General features: G+C 39.1%; 1 protein-coding gene across 11 annotated transcripts in view; it reads left to right on the forward strand.

Annotated features, from left to right (window-relative positions):
* The window catches only part of tmcc1a (transmembrane and coiled-coil domain family 1a), a 65215-nt gene that overhangs the window by 36163 nt on the left and 8094 nt on the right, over window positions 1-20958 (forward strand). For 8 of the 11 annotated variants that reach the window (XM_047373705.1, XM_047373754.1, XM_047373706.1 and 5 more), the window contains one exon: window positions 20674-20931. In XM_047373705.1, coding sequence (XP_047229661.1) covers window positions 20674-20931 — 258 coding nt within the window. Of the gene's footprint in view, window positions 1-10073; window positions 10301-12455; window positions 12603-19371; window positions 19589-20673; window positions 20932-20958 lie in introns of those variants that run through there. The other 3 variants (XM_047373728.1, XM_047373721.1, XM_047373734.1) reach the window with 3 other exon arrangements.

A 20958-nucleotide genomic window follows, 5' to 3' on the forward strand; every position in this document is an offset into this window, starting at 1 on the left:
ATATTAGATATTTGAGTTTGTGACCAACCGGTCACCAGTCAGCCTGATCAAGCCGAAAACCGGATGATTCTGGTCAAAAGTTGGTTTCCCAGTGCAGCACAAACGTTTCTGTAAATTGCTTGTTGTTCTGTGCATAATTTGGGTGTAGATCTGGATCTTTTTTATCATCCTGTTTTGCACATGTGTGCAGCTTTGTGTGTGCTCGAACTCCTCACCCAAACAGTTTATGTTCCTTTTGATGTGTCGCCTCAGCCTGTTTTATCAGACTGTTGAATATTCATTCAATTATTCATGTAGGCCAACGCCCTTAGGAACCAACTGCTTGTAGTTGTAACTCAAGCTGCATGTCCAACACACACACACACACACACACACACACACACACACACACACACACAAGCAGTTACAGTTAATGTAAAATAAGCAATAATGTGTGTGGAACCATTAATGGTGATGTTATAAAATGAAATAACAACGGTGGCTGCATGGGAAGAGTTTTTGGGCCACAGGAATTTTCTTGTGTGTGATCATGGTTGCTGATCAGCAGGGTGGATGGAGTCATGACGGGAAGATATTGCTCTGATGCAGTGGTAATTGTATTTTCCTCATAGACAGCTTGATGGTTTTCTGATGTGGGTCTAAATGAGGAAGGAGTCTGCTTCATCTCTGCGTCTTCCTCCGCTTCTATTAATAGACAACCAGTGTTAATCCAGCTCTCTATTCAGCAGTATTCAAATGTACTATTTTATACTATACCTTCAATCAAATCTTTTTTTTTTTTTTTTAGGATTTTTTTTTTTTGCAGCACTAGTATTTTTGTTATTTGAAAGCAGGCAGACAGGAAGTGGGGTAAAGAGAGTGGAAAGCTGTGTAGTACAGGTTGCTGGGGTCAGGAATCGAACCCGGGAACCGGGTCGCGCGCTCTAATGCTACGCCGTGTGCCGCACCCGTTCAAATCTTTTTTAAATATTATTAAAGCTCTTTGCTCCATGTCTTTTGTCTACTTTTATTGATTTAAGTTCACACAAGCAGCAGTTATTTCTTGAGAATGACTGTAACGGTTATCATGTGGAATGTTTGTTTTCTTTCTTTCTTTCTGACAAGGTTTGTGCAGATATATGCACATGTCAGCAGTGAGTCACTATGGGCCTTCCTATGTGTATTTATTTTTGGCCTGCAGCTGGTCTTTCCTCCTTGGGCCCATGCTTGCATTTGTGTCTATATCATATTTTCTCAGCCGTTCTAGGGTTGCCACATGTTATTTTTTTTATTGTTCCTCCAGACACTGACAATGTTTGAGTCAACCTTAACCTACATCCCTGTCGCTCAGAAATTATCCTTCTGCTGATTTTAATTTCCTTTGCTACCCAGTTTAAACCACTGTTTACCCTTTCTGAGAAAGTGACAAGGTTTAATAATTTTATTAAAGCTTTAGGTGGCAAGTACCACTCTGCATGCCTTTACATTAATTTTCTGACAAAAAGATCTCAACATGTCAAAGCTGAGTGTATCTCCCCTAGGTTCCTTTGTGTGTCCAAAGGTGTTCCTCCCACACTTATTTTATATATAAGAAATCTTAATTAAGAAATGTGAAACACTAATTTGCATTTTTATGCTGATGTTCCTTTGGTTTAGTCTGTTGTATCCAATAATGCAGCTCCAATAATCTTTTAGTACAGTCCATTGTTCTTTGTGTAATTATAAACCAGTTTGATTGGTAGAAAACAAAACTTATGTTGTTCTGCAACTTTTTGAATTTTCTATTTTTCACCACCTTTCATGGTTTTGAGATCGAGTTAAAAACTGAAGTAAAATACCTGGAAATCTATACTTACGATTCTTTTTTTCATGTCTCACATCCAGCAACTGTTTAAAGATAAATTGAGATGGATTCAAAGGGGACATGTCAAATTACTGAAGGTATTTAGTGGAGAAAACAGACCGACTTTGTTGAAAGGCCATGCTCTTCATCTCTGCCACTCCCTGCTCAGTCTGTATCATTTGTGTGACTCTGATAAATTATGGATGAGACCATAGATCACTGAGCTCAGCTCTACTGACCCAGTTAGAACACACATGGACACACATTTCAAATCTGATCACGCCCTCTTGGGAAATATCTGCATATTTCTATCTCCTCTAATAACCAGAACCATCCTTTGCGTTCTCATTTGTGCCAGCCAGTAGGAATCCAAATATTGTCATTTTTCTGCAGTTTGTATACAAACACATTTTTTTTTTCTATACTCTTTTTCTATCTCACAATATCCTCCTTTCACCAACTCTTCTCTTTTTCATTGAGGCGTTTTATGTGTATTTTCTTTATTTTTGAAGCTTATTGTTGTTATGCTATCTTTTGAAATTCCTCATTCCATTTTGTTTTGCAATAACCTTGCCTTTTATATCCTTGCTTGTTCTCACTCTTGGTATGATTCATAAATCACCTGTATGCTTTGCTGAGATTGGTTAATCCCACCTGTTTCAGGACAGTATGCTTGTCAGGAGAAGTTACAACGAAGAATTAAGGACACAACAATAACAGCAATAAAAAACAAATGGCTCTAATGTGCTATAATCTGTAAAGCAGACAGAACATCCACAGTCAGTTGTACCAACCTCAGGTTGCTCTTGTTAGTAGATTAATGTATATTTTAGCTCCCTCTGGTGGATTCTACTTCCTAGTGGATTGTCATATTTCATCGACATCATCAGTGATGTTATAGTTGACTGTAGCTATATTTAAATAGTTTTCTCAGTAGATTTATCTAATAATATTTGTTTTAAAATAGCTTATGATGTAGTTAATCTATTATTAAATGAAAGTGGCTGCTTTCTAAATAACTGTATCAATTTTAGTAAACAGAACTAAATCATCTTGGTGTGCTGTTAAATCTCATTATGAAAAATCCCCCATTTTTGCTAGTGACTAACAGCTTTGTAGAACTTAACCTTTACGAAATTCACAAATTTTAGTAAAATCAACTTAAATTAGTAATGAGAGGGAATCCACTAAGATTTTCATTAGAGAATTAATAGCTGTCTGACTGATTAGAGCTTCCTTGTTCCAAATTCCACTCTTAATTAACTTCCTTCCTGTTATCAAATATGCCACTTCCAGTTGTCCTAATTTTACTGCAGAGTAAAGCTGTGCATTCGCTTCAGACCAACTAATAAGTCTTTAGCAAAGTGCTCAGTGAGGTCATTACAGGACCATAATGTGTGGCTAGACTTAATAATCTTTCAGGCTGAAAAGCTGGGACTGTTTGTTCTGCATTCTTCGTTTTCCTGCTGATTAATAGACCTCCATTGTGTTTGGGGTTTGTATATTGGCCCATGGTACACTGAGTATTGTGCAGCATCCAGCAAAATGAACCCTGTCTTTGGGCCAGAGCCCTTTCTGTTTTCACATTACATAACCAGGTTGAAGTATAAACAGAGCCTGGCCCAACAAATACCAACCACCTCCAACAGACAAACATTTAGTCTCGCCATCTTGGCCTGCTATTTCTTGTCACGTATGCATATTTTATTCCTGCTTGTTGTCCATACTGCTTTTCCGTCCATAAGCATTTCCCCTTACATATATCTAACCTATCATTGCTTATATCACAATTTCATTTTATAACATAGTAAAATTAAGTGTAAACAATAGCAACATATGGAAAACCATTTTATGCCACACTTTGTGTTGAGTGGGGCTTAAATTACTTATAAATTTATATACATTTGCCAGTTAAATTAGGCTGGTGTTCTCTTAGGCTGAGAACAATTTAGAGAGACCAATTTACTGAACAGTCATGCTTTCGGACTGTTGAATGTGCAAACTCCATGCAGAAAGACCCTAGGTTAGGGTGTGAACCCAGGACCTACCTGGTGCAGGGCATCAGTGCTACTGTGCAAAGAAAAAGGAAACCCATTTAACCAAAATAAATAAAATATTGACAGCAGCTGTTATCTTGGGTTACTTCTTTCGTAACTAACTAAAATCTAGATCCACACTCCTTTCTCTGTTCATGGGCTTACAATACCACACATGAAAGAGAGACAATTGAATGACAAAACAAAATCTATTAGCTTTATTCTGCAAATTGTTAGTTTCTGCAAAGTATCGGTAAATTAGGCTCTGGCTCAGGACTATGTGCTTGTCTAATGTATTTTTTTATTTTTACTTTTCTATTGTAAAAAAAAAAAACCACACTGGTCCTGTCTTTGAAGTGGCTCATGCTTTATGTAACCTCTCACAGGGCCATTGATTACTCTGAAGCATAGACTAGTTGGAAAGGAGCTTCCTTTTAAAAGAAGGTGCTGTTTCAAAAAGACCAAACCCCGAGTCATGGTTGTCTCCTCATTTAGGCCTGAAATCCCATCAGTCTGTGAAGACAAAACTTACTCTTTTCTCTGTTTATGTAACATCTCTCACCCCCAGATCAAACACATTATACTCACTGACCATCCCATGAAGGGGACAGTGGGGAAGGAAAAATAGTTCACACCTTTTTTTTAATCTCACTAACCAATTTTATTGAGTTAATCTGTACTTTAACCTCCAGCTACATCAGAATCAGGCTCTTTTCTGTTTTTTAACTTTTACAGAAATGTTTTACCCTGTTGCAGACTTGGCCCAAGTTAAGTTCCAAATGACAAAGACCTTTGTCTAGCAAGTTCCTCGCTGCTTCTCAAGGGTGACTGAGAGAGGTGTAGCATGCCTTCTGTACTTGCAATTAAAGCAAAATGACAATTGTTAAGAGTTTTGTCTCTCCAGTGGAAGTGCCTTGAGCAGATGGATGGATTGTACTCTGTGTGTTTTATTGCTGCTGGATGTGGCAGTGTAAAAGTCTATGTGGTAAGTTCAATACTGTCCAGTTCGTTCCCCCCTTGTCTTCCAGTGAACCTTGTCCTCCCTGTCATAAATATATTTTGATCGTGTTTATGTCTATTATTCGTTAATGTGGCTTCATGCAGTGCCACTTTGGGCAATGCTGAAAGAGATTTTCCAGTGGTAGATACGCCCAATCTCAAAATACTATTGTAATAAAATCACCTGGTGCTAATTCAGAGGTGAAGCTTGACAGGTTTAGATTCTGAGTTCGCCAGTTACAATTGTGTTGTGTTACAGCTGCTTTAGATGGGGAATTTGTCTTTTAAATGTCACACTCTCCTATAAAAAAGGACCACATAAACATTTTTAATTGGTCCCCTAAAGTCCTTCTTTCTAAGAGATTGAATAAGTGGGGTCCTGCAGGCTTTGGACTGGCTACATAGATCACCCCCATCGCCAATCCATTGTCTTCCACTTATCTGGAAACCCAGACATCCTTCTCTCCAACTCAGTCTTAGGAATCCAAAGGTGTTCCCAGGAAAGAGTGGATATATAGTCCTTACCGTGAGCTCTGGTCTGTCCTAGTTGGATCTGCTGGAAGAGAGAGGGCAGCACCCAGAAGACATCCTGATAAGATGCACCAGCTCTACTCTTAGCATCCCCTGGATCAAAGGTCTCCTAGGGTGAGCCTATCCACCATACAGAGGAAGCTCATTTCAGCTTCTTGTATTGGGGATATTTTCTTCCAGTCATGATCCATATCTCATGATCAGAGGTGTTTGTTGGAATGTAGAAAGATGAGTAAATCAAGAGCTTTGCTTTGGCTGTGCTCTTTCTTCATTGTGACAAACCAAAGCAGTGCCTGCATTACTACAAACAAAGTTTCAATCTGTAAATATATCCCCTGCTTCATCCTACCATCCCTCCTATGCCAGTCACCAATATACTTTAGGTCATCTGCTTGAGGCAGAAGAACCAGTCCACCTATTTATTTTTTAAAACCATAGCCTCAAACTTAGAGGAGCTGGCTCTAATCCTGGCCAAGCAAACTCCTCCACTGCACACTGAAGGTCATAGCCAGAAGATGCCTAGATAACCAACCTATCTGCCAAAAGCCAAAATGAGATTAAGCTTACTCAGTACTGAGAATGTGGACACTATTCTTACATTTGGATAGACATGGACCAGGTAGCCCTTACAAGTATCCCCAGCACCTTCCACATGAAATGCTTATTGGGACACAACCGTAAAAGCTTTTCCAGAGTCAAAAAACACGTATTAACAGGAAAACTTCACAACCCCTCGTCACTTTCAGGAGGGCAGAGATGGTCTACTGTTCTACAGCTAGGGTGAAGGCCACACTGCTCCTCCTGAATTTGTTCAACAGTTGTTTGGGCCTTCTTTCCATCACCCTAGAGGAAAGTTTCCCTGGCAAGTAAAGAAGTGGTATCCTTCAAAAGTTAGAACATATTCTCCACTGCCTTTTTTTAAAGGCAGTGGAGAAAGTTGCCCCAGTAGGCAACTTTGTGTTTTCCCTGTCCTCCATGCTACATAGAAGAAGCAGGCCAATCACACCAACCCATCGATGTGCAACACATGTAGCATCTTGGGATGGATTTCATCCATTCCTTGTGGTCTGGGCCTAGAGAGCTTTTTGCCAACCTCCGTGACCTCTGCCGCAGTGATGGACTCGTCTTTCACCCTGGCTTACAGACTCTGCCTCCTACATGGAGGACATCGTGGTCAAATTTTGGTTTTGGTGTTTTCAAAGATGAATAACCCATCTACCTAATTAACACAAAATAACAATTTTGTGGGAGAGAAAGAGATCTTGCAGTGTTGTTTGTTGTTTTTTACCGATTTGTTATTTTTCTTCAACATAATTTCCGACTCTTAAAGTCTCTTAAATTCTGATTAACATTTGAAAAAATAACTATAGCTTTAATTTAAGACACAGTTATTCATATCACTGCATCTGTTGTTTTGCTGTTCTAATCTGCACTTGTTTTTACGTTCGTCCTCTAAATACTTTGCTTTTCTTCAATGGGACATTTCCTTTTAGTGAGTGGTTGGTACTCTGGATCTGTCACTTTACTGTTTTGCTGGTATTTTTTCACCTCCACTTTGTATGAAAAGCATCTACCATCTATTATACATTGATATTAAAACATCTCACCCTTTACATAACTGTACTGTAGTTTAATTGGAATTCATCCCAATGGAAAATACCTAACATGCTCTCTTTCAGTGCAGTTTGTTTTTTCAAGATCTAGTCCAACCTGTTATTCTGAGTTTAGGCATCCCAAACCTGTTATCATCCTTTTGAAGTTTTAAATTCAAGTGTCTTTGAATGTACACCTTTGCCACTGTGGGTTTTTCTTTTAATTTAGCCCGACTGAGGAAAAAAATCCTGATCTCAATTAGCAAAAAGTCACTACAGTGCCCATGGCAGAGCAATTACAGGTGTAGGTAAACACATTATCATGCTTAAACATTATGTTTGACAACTGGAATTTCTCAAATGCCTTTTACTTTGATTTAGAGTGTAGTTAATGCCCTTTGAGCTGATTTTTTAAAATTCTCTTTAGGAGTAAATTGTTGTTTAATCATTTTCTCATTTTAGTTAATTAACTACTTTGTCCCAAAATAACATTTAGTCTTTGTCATTGATGCTTTAGTTAACTGTCCGTATTCTTTTAGAGAGTTAATATTTCTAATAACTAGAACGTCAATGCATATACACCTGCGTATCACTGACTCAGTTAACTTGTGGGAAATAAAAATACATCTATGCACTAAAATTAAACTTGTATAAAGCAACAGCTGCTGTTTTTGTCCCCTAATTTGGACAAACTAATCTGGCACTAATGAGGGAAAACCCACCCCTGTGGCCAACTTTTCTCTTTTATTTATTTTTAATGAATCCACATCAGGACATGAGTACACCCCAGTCTGTAATTTTGTGATTGTGTAGCCACTGTGCTATTTGTAGCAAGTAATGCTGCCAGACAAGGTGAAAAAGAACTGAGTCACCCTGAGAGCTTCAGTGTTTCTGCAGGGGACCTCATGTAGTGTAGAGAGAAAGATTTCCCTGTTTTGTTCTGTTCCAGATTTATCTTTGATTTACATTTTCCCATCAGTCTAGAAACACTTAACCGGTATAACAAACATGAAACATGTATTTGGAGAGTATTTGTATTTGATAAATATGTGTTAGCATGAAGTAAACTCCTTAAGTGAAGTATGGCCGACCCATGCTGAAAACGTGACATCAGAAGATTGTCGATCACTGATTGGGTAGGGGGCGGCGTCACTAGTCACAACATATTTTAATAACTAATATGTTCAACCACTGATTCGTTGTATGCTGGCTTTATTGTGTATACGACCACTATAGCAAGCTAGCATTAGGTAGCGTTAGCTTATCCTAACACGTCCTTTAGCTCGTACCCTTCAGTTTGATACCACCTCATGGCTTCCCTCTCTCTCCTATAGTTATCCAGTGTTTTGTCTTGCTGCCCACAGCCTTCTCTGGTTCTCCTCTTTCACTCTGAGTCTGACAATAGCCATAGACTCAGCCAGTCAAGGCGGTTGTTGTGTTTGTGTCACTACAAATCACATCACATTACTTTTTCCAACTGTGGGTCCGTCTAAGATGGTACTCAGTTGTAATGAAAACGAACCAAACCATTTAGAGTTGACCAAACCTAAGTAGAGTACAGTAGGTTACTAATGGAAAAGGGGCTTAAAATTTTGATTTTAACTTGAAAATGTCATCAAGAATACCATCAAGAGAAAAATTGAATTTTGAAAATGTATTTTGCTGTATAAATTTATGCATAGATTACGGCTGCAGAATATATTGTAAACATATCATTAACACACACTGAGAAGAACTGCCTGGGCTGCATTAAATGTTAGCCAATTATTTAAGTACCATGCACTCAAGCTATTTATGCCTGGAATATGTTTTGGTTCACTTGCTGTGTGATGCACAATAAAAACACATTTAGTAAGTAACACGTTTTAGAAGCCAAAAACAACAGGTGTCAGCCAGTCATATCACTATTGCAGTATTTACCAATATTGTCCTAAATCAAATGTTTTCCTAATATAAGGCAACCCTAGCACAGATCCTCCATTTTTATATAACAGCTATTCAGTTGCCAGTCCATAAACATCACATTTTCATTTCAGCAACTTGGGTTTGGTCTTGCATAAGCTGTTTTCTTTCTGAATCCTGCTCACTCACACTTGCAGCTCTGTAATGCCTCCTGCTAGCTTATTAAAGCTTTCAATTAAGATCTCATATATCTGGAACTTTTCTGCTTTTGTTCTCCACCTTAAACCAAAGCTGTCCACTACAGCCTCTGTAAACACATAGAGCTATGGGCTGTTTAAGGTTTTGCTTGTTCAGTCAGTATTGGTAGCAAGAGGAAACATTTGACCAAGCCCTGCTTGTTGATGCACACAAGCAGCGGAGGGTGATTCATACCAGCACGCTCACTCAGTCAGAAAACAAATTGGCTCTGACAATCATACTGGGTGATAATTGCAAGGACGGAGAGTAAAATTGTTCTCCCTTCTTTCTGCGTAAGCTAACAACTGCTTTTGGAGCTGAGCTGGCCTGAAAAGTCTAACAGAAGAAATGCTCACCCTCCCTTCTCTGAGCTTTCTCATAACCCCTCTCTCCTTGGCTCCCTCTTTCCCCCTCTGACTCCCCTTCAGTGACAGCTCCTGGTGGGTCCTTTTTTCCCTCCTTCCTTTCTCCTCTCTCACTCCTCTCACATCCGTCCTCTGGGTCTTTGCTTCTTTTCTCCTTCTTGGGATTTTCTCTGAAATAGACTTTTTGAACATTTAACTTCACAGTGAACTCTTTCTGCTTTTGCTCCTGCCAGCATCTAAACCAGCAAGCCTCCAGTCGATTAGCCGCCTGCGCTCTGTCCCTCCAAAGCCACATGAAATGGGCGCTTTGCTCAAGAGGAATCCATCCTCTTCCACTAATGCATACTGGAATTAGTGGAAGCTCTGCTAGTTGGACTGCATAGATTTGTGTTCTATAGCTTTTGTGACTCTGCTTGGCATGTGTTTGCTCTGAAGCATTGAGATGGGAGTTGAGAAGCATCTGCTCTGCAAGATCTCTGTAGATTTAGCAGCTTCCAGTAGTCATGATTCATTGTTGGCCATTCTGGATATTTAATCAAGCCAACATTAAACTCTACAGAGTCTTCTTTGGCTTCTTCTTGTCAAGGGGAGTCTTTGCCCAGTGGAGTCAAATGTACTTTGTTTGGATGAAATGATGAGTGCTGTGCTCCTCTCTTTTCCCTGCTCTGTGGTTGTCCTCTCAAAGACACACAAACAGATAAAAAGACCAAGATAATTTCCTGTCTAAGCTGCATGCATATGACTCCCCAATCCATTATGGAGGTCATCCTCAGCCTGGTAACGTCTGGTACTTCTCCACTTCCTTGCTCCACCAATGTGAGTCTCCACCTGCATGAACTGTGTGGTTTTGTGAGTCAGATCTTAATGCTGTACTGGAAGCTCAGAGGAATCCCTGATTACTCTTCTCTGTTGCAGATTGTTTCCTTGCTTATGTGTGGATTCCTCAGCGTATGCTCTGTTTGGGGTGGGCTTTGTGTTTAAGCCCATTATGTTAACACAAAAGCTGGTGCAACTTTGTTTAGAGTGCTATTGTTGAGTGAATGTGTTGCATGAAACTGCCTCCAGTCCAGCAACACATGTACAGTACTTGTGTAGTTTTTTTCTGATCTGGGGAAAAGGGTTCATTGTTGCCTCAGCAGATTCCCTTAAAGGAAACAAGAAGCGGATTTTAAGCTTTAGTAGTTAGGAACTGAAACCAGGAGACAATGACAAGGACTGTGTGTGTGTGTGTGTGTGTGTGTGTGTGTGTGTGTGTGTGGGTGTGTGTTCCTGTCTTGGCGTCACAGTGAGAACCATTTTCCCACTTTCACCATCAAATTGAGGACCGATTGTACCAAAGTGAGGACATTTTGCTGGTCCTCACGACCTATTTTGCTAACGGTTAGGTTTAGGACTAAGGTGTGAATTGGGTTTAGGTTAAGGTTAGGGTTAGGTAAGCACTGGTAATGGTTAGGTTTAGGGTTATTGTCAGGGTTAGGGCATAGAAAGGGTTGAAAATGACTGAAAATCAATGGAAGTCAATGGGAGTCAACACATGGTCCTCACTACATATAGCAAAACAAGAGAGTGTGTGTGTGTGTGTGTGTGAGTGTGTGTGTGTGTGTGTGTATAGATAAAAAAACAATAACCGATAATTGTAGATGCCTACTCTGTGGACATAAATCAACATTGTATAGGGCCTGATTTTCATGTCAATTAAAACTGAAATGTTTTAATTGTTTTAATAAACTACTGAAGGACAGCTTACAGCTGTAAAACCATTCCTTTCTGATCCCTGGACAGCAGGGTTAAAGATCAGAATAAACAATCAGTAGTATCATTGGAACTCATTCAGAGATGTAGGCTTTGACACAGTGAAGTTGGAAAACTATGAGCCCTATAAGTAAAAAACCGTCACACTGTGCAAAATTAAAATTTAGAGATTGATAGTACAGGTCTGAGCAAACAATGTCTTACAAAAGTATCCATACTTCTCTTTTCCACATTTTTCTCATTACAGAAAGTATTGTATAACTGGGAAGTAAAAGTAAAATAATGGATTTTCTTTCTATTTTTTCTGAACAATTGAAAACCTTAAAGTGTGGTATGGCATTTGCATTTTCAACCCTTTCCTCTAATACACCTAAATAAAATCCAGTGCAACAGATTACCTTCAAAAGTCACTTACCTGTGTGTAAGTGAGTCTAAGGAAACAGATTTTCTCTGAAGTTTATAAAAGAATATTACAAGCTTTGATCATCTCATAGAAAAATTCACCATCTGGAAATAGAAACCATATGGCAAAGCTGCAAAGGCCAATGGTAACTCATCCACAGCTCAACTGGAGAATGTGTCTAGAGGATAACTATTTGTCAGGCACTCCAAATATCTGGCCTTTACAGAACATGGTGACTAAAAGAAAGCTATGTTTTAAAAGGTGCCATCCATTGTAATTGACCCTGGGTTATGTTGCAGAGGAATGGGCAAACATTTAGTTTCTACATATGCAAAGATTGTAGAGACATACTCCCAGTTACAGGCATGGTAAGCACAGTGAAAGGTCATTCTGCCAATTATTGACTCAGGGGGGCTGAACTCGAATGCATGCCAATCTATTCTGATTTTTGTTTTTTTGTAAAATAAAAAACTGAAAACTATTATTAATTTTCCTTTCACGTCAGGATTATGCGCTACTTTCTGCCGGTCTATCACATAAAATCTTAGCAAAATACATTAAAGTTGTGATGTGGAAACGTTCAAGAGATGTGAATGCTTTTGCAAGGCACTGTAAATGTAGAAAACTAACCTTATTACATTCACGTCATAACCAAACTCCCATCACTAATGGATATTGGACCCTGTAGATAAGAGGGGACTGATAGCCCTGTAACCCAGCCTACAACCACTGAAATAGTAAGACCCGCCAGGACAAAGCAGTCTGCATATTTCAGAGAATGCTGTCACTGGAGAGACGTGGAGCACGTGTGATTTTTCAGAAAGATACCTGATGTTACAGCATCTTTGTAGCCCTCCTTTACCATCGTGGTACATAAAGCCTCAGCTTCACTGGACACGCAGGCTGACATCACAGGAACCACACCACAACTCAACTTTAATACAAGTCTTAACAACCAGCAAGGTACTGACCTCTTCATGCACACAGAGAAACTGTAGTGACTTGACTTTAACTTGACAGAACATAGAAAGAGGGGTATTGCCAGAGGTTTCAGACTCAAATGTTGTTACTTGAAACAATCACAGTTCAGTGCCTGGAACTGATATGTGTGTTTGCTAAATATTGCAAAAAAGAATATTATGCAAACTATTGTTCAGAAAAAAGTGGAATCTATGATAGCTTTATTTTATTCTTAAACACGTTTTAGGAGAGAATAACATAAAATAATCTTGCCCTGATGAAGGACTGTGCAAGAGTTTCTTTTTGCATGCACCCATTTATGTGATAAATGTGTCTAACAACTTTAGTAATCTATTCTAAATGCCTGTTTGCGAGGTGTGTTTTGTAGGTCTGCTTATGTTTAACTGGACTGTTCCTAAAGCTCTGTTGCATTCAGGGTTAGCAGGTCGCCATATCATGTCTCTTACCAGCTTTACTTGGATCAGAGGCTGTTACACAAGTAGAACCCCCTCGCAGCCGGACCCAGATTTTGGGCGTAAGTGAAGTGAGAACATTTTCCTGTAACAGCGTATGTGTGCAATGCAGCTGTAGAGCAGGGGCTCTGCAACCTGCAGCTCTGGAGCAATTTCTGGATCTTTGGGTCATCAGTTGCTCTTGAGTATTTTGGTGAAAAGATGGTATAGAATAGATTAGCATGTTTATATAAGTAAGTAAAGTAAGTGAAAGTTTATTTATATGGCATCTTTCGCAGACAAGGAGGGTCACAAAGTGCTTTACAGAAAGTACACATAAAATACAAAAAATAAACGGAGGTCATACAACCCTGTCACTGCTATAGTTAAAATGCTTGGAGAAACAAGTGGTTTAAGTTTGTTCTTGAAAACAGCACAGTCAAGGAAACGTAATAGGAACGCGAGATAATTCCAGAGCCTTGTCGCGATGGCCTTGAAGGAGCGAGTATCTCGGAACTTAAAACCATTAGAAGGTTCTGATCCAATGACCTCAACCTCTGAGGGGGAGTATAGAGACATAACATGTATCTGGTATAGGAGGGAGCCTGACCATGCAGAGCTCTGAAAGTCAGCACCAAGATTTTAAAATTAATACAAAAAGAAACTTGGAGCCAATGAAGAATGGGAGTAATATGAGCTCTTCTGTTGGTGCGGATCAGCAATCTAGTTGCAGAATTCTGGACCTGTTGCAGACGAAACATTTCCTTTTTGTTAAGACAAGAAAATAAACTGTTGCAGTAGTCTAAACGAAAACATACAAATGCATGGACAATCAGCTCAAGATCACCATTGGAGACAGTTGTTCTCAGTTTAGAGATTTTCCTCAACTGGTTGAAACAGTTTCTCGTCAGCTGCTTTGAATGATGCTCCAATGACATTACTTTGTCAAAGATAACACCAAGATTTCCAAGGCTTGATTTAGCAGACAAGCTCAGATCACCTATAAACTGGTTGATCCCTGGAATGGCATCATCAGGGGCAACCACCAACACCTCAGTTTTATCCGCATTTAACTGCAGGGAGTTTGCGCCTAGCCAATGTTTTATTTTTACAAGGCAGTTCATTAAGGAGTTCAATTTCTGGAACTCAAAGGCCTTGGAGGAGCACTACAGCTGAATATCATCAGCAGGTTTTTTAAGAATTGGTTCCACAAGAGCGTGTTTAAAATAGCTGGGAAGTACACCAGAAGATAATGAGACATTTATCAGTTTGGTAATCCAGGGACCAATGACATCAAACACTTTTAAAAGGAGTCTGCAAGGTAGAGCATCAGAAAGACAAAAAGATGGCTTCATTCTGGTTACAAGAGCTGAGATATCACCCAGTCTTACAGGTTTAAAAAAGGACCACTTATAGGGTGTAGGCTCAACAACAAAGTCACAAAACGAGTGCTTTGGAAGGTTAGCCTTAATTTCCTGAATTTGCAAATAAAAGACTTAAGAAATTCATTGCTAATTGATTTGTAAAAAACAGATGCAAGAGGCGCAACAGGACAAAGAGTAGAGCTGATGGTGTCTCTGGACTTTTTTCTTCCTCAAAATGATCAGCTGACAGAAATAGTTAAATCTGGCATTTTTTATCATTTCATTTAAAGAAGCGAATTTAAAGAGGCATTCAGTTTTTCGACAAAGTCTCCTCATATCCCAAATACAGTCATTAATCCAGGGACATGTGGTCTTCTTAGTCGCCAGATTAGATTTAACAGGAGCCACCCGATCCAAAATGGATTCACAGTGACTGTTAAAACTGTCAATGAGGCTGTCCACATCATGACAATCCACAAGAAGTTCAGAATCAAACATGGCAGCGAACCTAGCGGCCGCATTTTCAGTGATGATGTGCCTCAGCAACCTAATCTCAGGGTGCATGGGCTCAGGAGTGAAGGTTAAGTCAAATAAAACACAGTAATGATCACTCATTTGGACATCCTCCACACAGAGGTTGGCAACATTTAGGCCAAGTGAAAAAACCAAGTCAAGAGTGTGTCCCCTTTGGTGGGTGGGGCCAGAAACATGCTGCTCAAAATTAAAAGTTTCAGTCAATGTTAAGAGTTCCAAGGGTGCCCAAAAAGGGCTGTCATTAACATGAATATTATTATTAATATTATTATTATTAATAATATGTTTTACAATGCTGTAAAACATATTTGTTTAATAGATCAAACATAAATGCTTCAGATCACCAAATAAATTATAATGTCAGACTATGATAAGCTCAGTAAATTTATTAAGGGGAACAAAGATGGCCAAACCAACTTAGTACTATTTGAAAAATAAATTGCCCCCTAAACCAAATAACTGGTTTGCAACACCTGCCATCAAGTGTTTATGATACAGTAACTGTAGACAAGCCGTGGCCTTTTCTTTGAAATCACATGAAAAGCCTGCTTAAGGTCATGTCACAACATATCAATCAGATTTAATTGCAGTCTTTGACTAGGCCACTCCAAAAATCATTTTATCTTTTCTTAGCCATACCAAGATGGGACTGCTGATGTGCTTCAGGTCACTGTCCTTTGGCACAACCCTAGTGTGCTGGAGCATAAAGTCACAAACTGGATGATGCATATTTACTTTCAGGATTTTCTGGTAGAGGAATTGAACCTATGGCTCCATCAGGTCATTCAGAACCAATAAAGCAGCCCCAGGCCATGACACTACCTCTACCATGCTTGATCGTTATGTATAATGTTTTTTTCAAAATGCTTTGGTATTTTTGATAGCAGGATGCACACCTTCAAAAAAGTTCCTCCTTTGGCTATTCAAATGTGCAATTGGCCTTTGTGTTGTTTTCTGTCAGCAGTGGTTTTGGGCTCAAACTCTCCATTGAATGCTAGTTTTGCCTCCTCTTTTTCTTCTTGTGGCAAGTTAGGACTGCCGTGGTTTAAATGTTGTCCTGGGTTATTTTGTTAGGTCCTGCATGACCTCATCAATGTGGTTTTGGGCTAATTTTGGTTGGCCAGCCACTCCTGGGAAGGCTCACCACATGTCCAGGATTTCTCTATTTAATAATGGCTCTCACTGTGGTTCGATGGAATCCCAAAGCCCTGGAAAAGGTTTTGTAACTCTTTGATTGATAAATGTGAAGGACTGTATTTCTCATCTGTGCTTAAATTTCCTAAGACTGGAGCATGATTTGTTGCTTTTTAGATCCTAAAACCTACTTCATGTTGTGAAACAGGGCCTATTTAAATACTTTCTTAGTTCTGCAGGTCTGGCAGTAAAATGAAACTGGCCTGAGAAACTAAACCCAGTTTTCCAGAAAATCTGTTATCTATTAAAAATTAATACTAATTGAAAAAAAAATGTGATAAAATTTCAAACATTGATCTCTAAATTGTACAGGTTACTGACCACTGACAGAGACTCTGTCTCTCATTCCTTCTAATAAAGACTAATCAGAGTGATATCAAGTGCAGCCCCCAATTACAAGCCTTCAGCTCCTTTTATGAGGCTACACAGACACCAGTGATGAAGCTTCTTGCCTCAGTGAGTCTGCACGTCAACATGTTTGGCTTAGTTAACCCAGGGGAATTAGCTCCTTCGGCTGACAATCTTTAATTACTTGCATGATTAGTTACAGAACTCGGCTATTTGCAGATGTCTCTGCTCTCATAGATTATTACACTTTGTTTGATGTGTGATGCCAGTGAAGAGTATGTATGTGTGGGAATATGGCTGTGTCATTCATTTTTAAAAGTCAGACTGCAGTGACTAATTATAAAGCAAATATTACTGTTTATAGCTCAATAAAATTGGGGCTGCGTCTTTGGAAATCACCAGACTGTCCAGTTGTCTGCAGTGTCTACTGCTGCTCACTGTGGATGTTTCCTTTGATAGGTGAAAGGGTGTGGTTTTAGTGTCTGTACAGATTACTGGGTCTTCTTATCACAGTATCGGTAACCCCTATCTGTGCTACAGTCTTACAGTGTTACAGTAAACTGCCGTTTAAGCAGTTCGGCCACTTGTTCTTTGCCCCTTTTATCTTCTGTAATAGGGGAGATATTTGATAAAGCACATAATTGTCCACGGTGAAACAGGAGATAACTGATCAGTGGTCAGATATACACCTTGCAGGGCTTTTATGAATGAGGTATGGTAGGACGCTCATGAAGTTATTAATTTCCTTTTGAACCAGAGCCAAACAGAGCAGGTTTCACTTTGAAACACCACCTCATGGTTCTTTTTTTACTGCTTGTCTGGCGAACTACTTTAGTTCTGATTCATTTGATAGTCTTGTCAGTAGGCATCATTAGTCTTTCTCTACACAGCATGTGCTGGGTAAATTTACTCACTATTATTTTGGGGTCTTACGTTTTTATTTTTCTTGCTGTCTAAGGCTGTTTTAAATATTTCAGCAAAAGGAAAAAAAAAAAAACCCAGCTTCAAAACAAAAGCACATGAAATGTTTTGCCCACTTGTTGACCTGTATGTGGAGGAATGTGCTTCAGGAGCAATGTTTGTGAGGTTGTGTGAGGTTAAGTAAAGCGGTGCCAAACTGGTTTTTCTTGCTTTTAAATAGCTTTCTATAGGCAGGCAGAAAGGATTAACTAGGAGTTGGTAAGGTGTTGCTTTGTAACCAGTTAGCCTTGTAGTGCCAGTTGGAAGAATACTAGGAACTGGTTTCCCTTTCTTGCTAGCCAGTTTTTGTAACTCTGTAAATGTTGTTACACCATCATCTTATCAAGACTCGCTGGACGAAGAGATGCTGAATTTCTTAATGACATTTCTGGTTAAACTAGAGCAAATAAATGAATTGGGCATTGCAAATATATTTTAAAGTAATGATAATAACAGTAATAGTAGTATATACTAATTGTTCAAGAAGGTTAGAAACCAATAATATGATATTTAATTCAGAAATAAAAACAGTTCATTGAAACAAAATAAATATGCTTTTTTATATTAATAAATATAAAAAGCAAGTCTATAAAACTATGTCTTAAAAGGGATTTAAAAGACAAGAGTGAATTTTCCAATCCAATCTCCTCAGGGATTTTATTCTGGCCAACTGGTAGCCTGACCAAGAAAGCTTGATCCCCCACAGCTCTTAGTTGAGTCTGTCAAAGGAGCTTTGGCACAGTTCCTCAGAGGTGTTTCTGATAAAAGCCCAGAGCATCACTTAAAAGTAATCAGTAAAATCTTAAAATCAATTCTGAAACTAATCGGAAGTCAATAAAGAGATGCTAACTTATTTGCCTGTTGTACCCTCTGTTGTTTAAGACTTGTGAAATGCACCTAATCTTTGTAATTTTTACATTCTAGATGTAGAAGTTTGGCCTTGTGAAACCCTACCCTCCAAAAAAAACAAATTCAGTACAGAATCCTCCCTGTTCCTTGTACACCTTTTCTTGCCAGTTTTCCTTCCGCCTACCTCTCTATTCATATGCTATATTATTTATTAAATTTACTTTATTATTCTAATTGTGTTTATTTTTATCATAACAAACCATACGTTTTATGCCACTCTTTGTTATAGTGCAGTTACTGTTCAAACCTTGTAAATTGTGTTCTTTGCTCTTGCACAAACTCTTGTTTCATGCTACTGTGACAAAACAAATTATCTTCTGGTATTAAAAAATGATCCAGCTATCTATCTGTTGTGCTTGTGCACATTTTCTAACCATATTGTTTTCTTCCACTCAACTTTCCATCAGTATGCTGTGATACAATCCTCTGCAGATTATTTCTTCAGTAACAATTTGTTTTTTGTCTTACTCTCCTTGTGGAACGTGTCTGTGACTGTATGCTGGACAATTGTCAGGTTATCAGTCTTTTTCCACAAAATGACCTTTCTATGTTAAAAGTCCTATTTTGTTTTTCTTAGCCCAGTTCTAACGTTGTGATAAAATTCCACTTTTTTACATAGGCCTTTTAATATCATATAAAAGTTGCATCACATAAAAATTGCAGTATAGCAATGAAAACTGCAGCATTTATAAAGCCTATGGTGCCTTTACATTGCTCTACAGTAAGAAGGGGTTTGTATTAGAGGTAATTTGAACACTTTAATTAAGCATCCTTGACTTTATTAAAAGTAACTCAAAATTGGATTAGATTCTTTGAACTTCAGTTATAAAGTTGTTGCAATTTATTTCCTAAAGGCTGTGCTGTCTGAAGTGCAAGAAATCACTATCTGATCTGTTGGCGCTCTCTGAAGATCACTGCGCTGCTGTGTGAACTCACAGCTGACGGGGATGATGTCATCCCTGTGCTCTAAGGGGGAGGGACGGATCGAGGAAGTGGGCGGGGCTTGAGCTGTCTGAGTTTCAGGTGTGATTTAAACTTTTCTCAACAAGCCGCGCGGGTAGACGCGACGGGAGCGTGCGGTGAAACGTAAAGACCAACCGACCCGTCTGGGAGTTTCACCCACTGAAACACAAACTAAGCTGCCAGGACAGATGAAAATACACAGCCGACTGTTACTGGGAGGAAAACAATGTACTGGGAACAATTTCTCCGTCTGAGGATTGGAAAGGTGAGCGGCAGTTTTGGCACATGTTCGCAGGAGGGAGTTGTTTCGGGTGTAATACTATGTGTATAGGAGTAAACACTGAGAATGAAGATTAAAACTTGTTGCATTTAATCATGAAATGTAGTTTTCCTCAGTGCATTCTTGGCTGTGATCTCTGTTAGTCATCCAGGTGAGGCAATGGTATCATGGCTTCCAAGCCCCTGGTGTGTACTGTTATTTTCATCAGTCATCGCAGTTCTGTGGGTCTTTTCCTTGAAGTGTTTCAGTGAATGAATCACCTCCTCTGCCTGTGACCGTCGGTGAGAGACTCGTTAATATCTCAAGTGGACTTCATCTAGTTCCTGAAGAGTGGAGGAATAACTCAATTCCTTCTTTTTGTGCTAATACTTTTAGGGCAGCAGACAAAATTAGGTCACAGTCTAGAAGGAAGGGCAACTATTGTAATCTACAAATACTTTTTTAAAGCCAAGATTTAATATCCTGTTAGACCTGTTACCTCGCACAAACACTATGAATTTACAATAAAATAGAACAGCATTGTCCTTCCTTTGGTAAAGAGAATTACAACACACAAAAAAGCATTAATTAGAAAAAAAAAAAACATCTATAGAGTTGTGGGAAATTGTACATATTACAAGTGAAGTAATAAAATAAGTTATGTACAAGAATATAACAACATGTATCATGTATAAAAATACAAAAACTTATTTAACAAATGTGAACAGCCTTTTGCAATAACTGGTCCCGCATCAAATATGTGGGTGTTTTAAGTGAATTATTCCTTCCAGTTTCTTTTCTTAATTAACTGATAATTGAGAAGTTAATACATGGCATCTTCCTCTTCAGACAAACCATAACCAAAAGTTGCCTTTTCAGCTGTCTCACTTTGCCCTTTTTCCAACCATCACACAAAATAAAAAGCAGAAACCAACCTTTTTTTTAACATGTCAGCAGATTTGACAAGAACTAACAATATGCAACTGTAAACTATTTCCTGTAGTCCCCACTTTTGTTCCCTTTACTTAAATGCCTTACCTCATACCCAGTGCCCTATAACCCACTCTAAGCGTCCTCTCTGTTTATTGCAGATTGACCGGTTGGAGGTGAGCGGGTTGGGCCAAACGCCCCTCGCTGTTTCATATGGGGTGGACAGCTCCTTCCCTTCGGGTGAAGATGGCACCCCTGACCCTCAGCGCACCAAACAGGCTATCGCTCAGCTGCAGCAGAAGATCCTCAAGCTCACAGAGCAGATTAAGATCGAGCAAACAGCAAGAGACGATAATGTTGCAGAATACCTAAAACTAGCTAACAACGCTGACAAACAGCAAAGCACGCGTATCAAGCAGGTACGGTACTGGATGTTTGAATCTTTG

Source organism: Girardinichthys multiradiatus, chromosome 1, assembly GCF_021462225.1.
Source record: "Girardinichthys multiradiatus isolate DD_20200921_A chromosome 1, DD_fGirMul_XY1, whole genome shotgun sequence".
Taxonomy (NCBI): Eukaryota; Metazoa; Chordata; class Actinopteri; order Cyprinodontiformes; family Goodeidae; genus Girardinichthys; species Girardinichthys multiradiatus.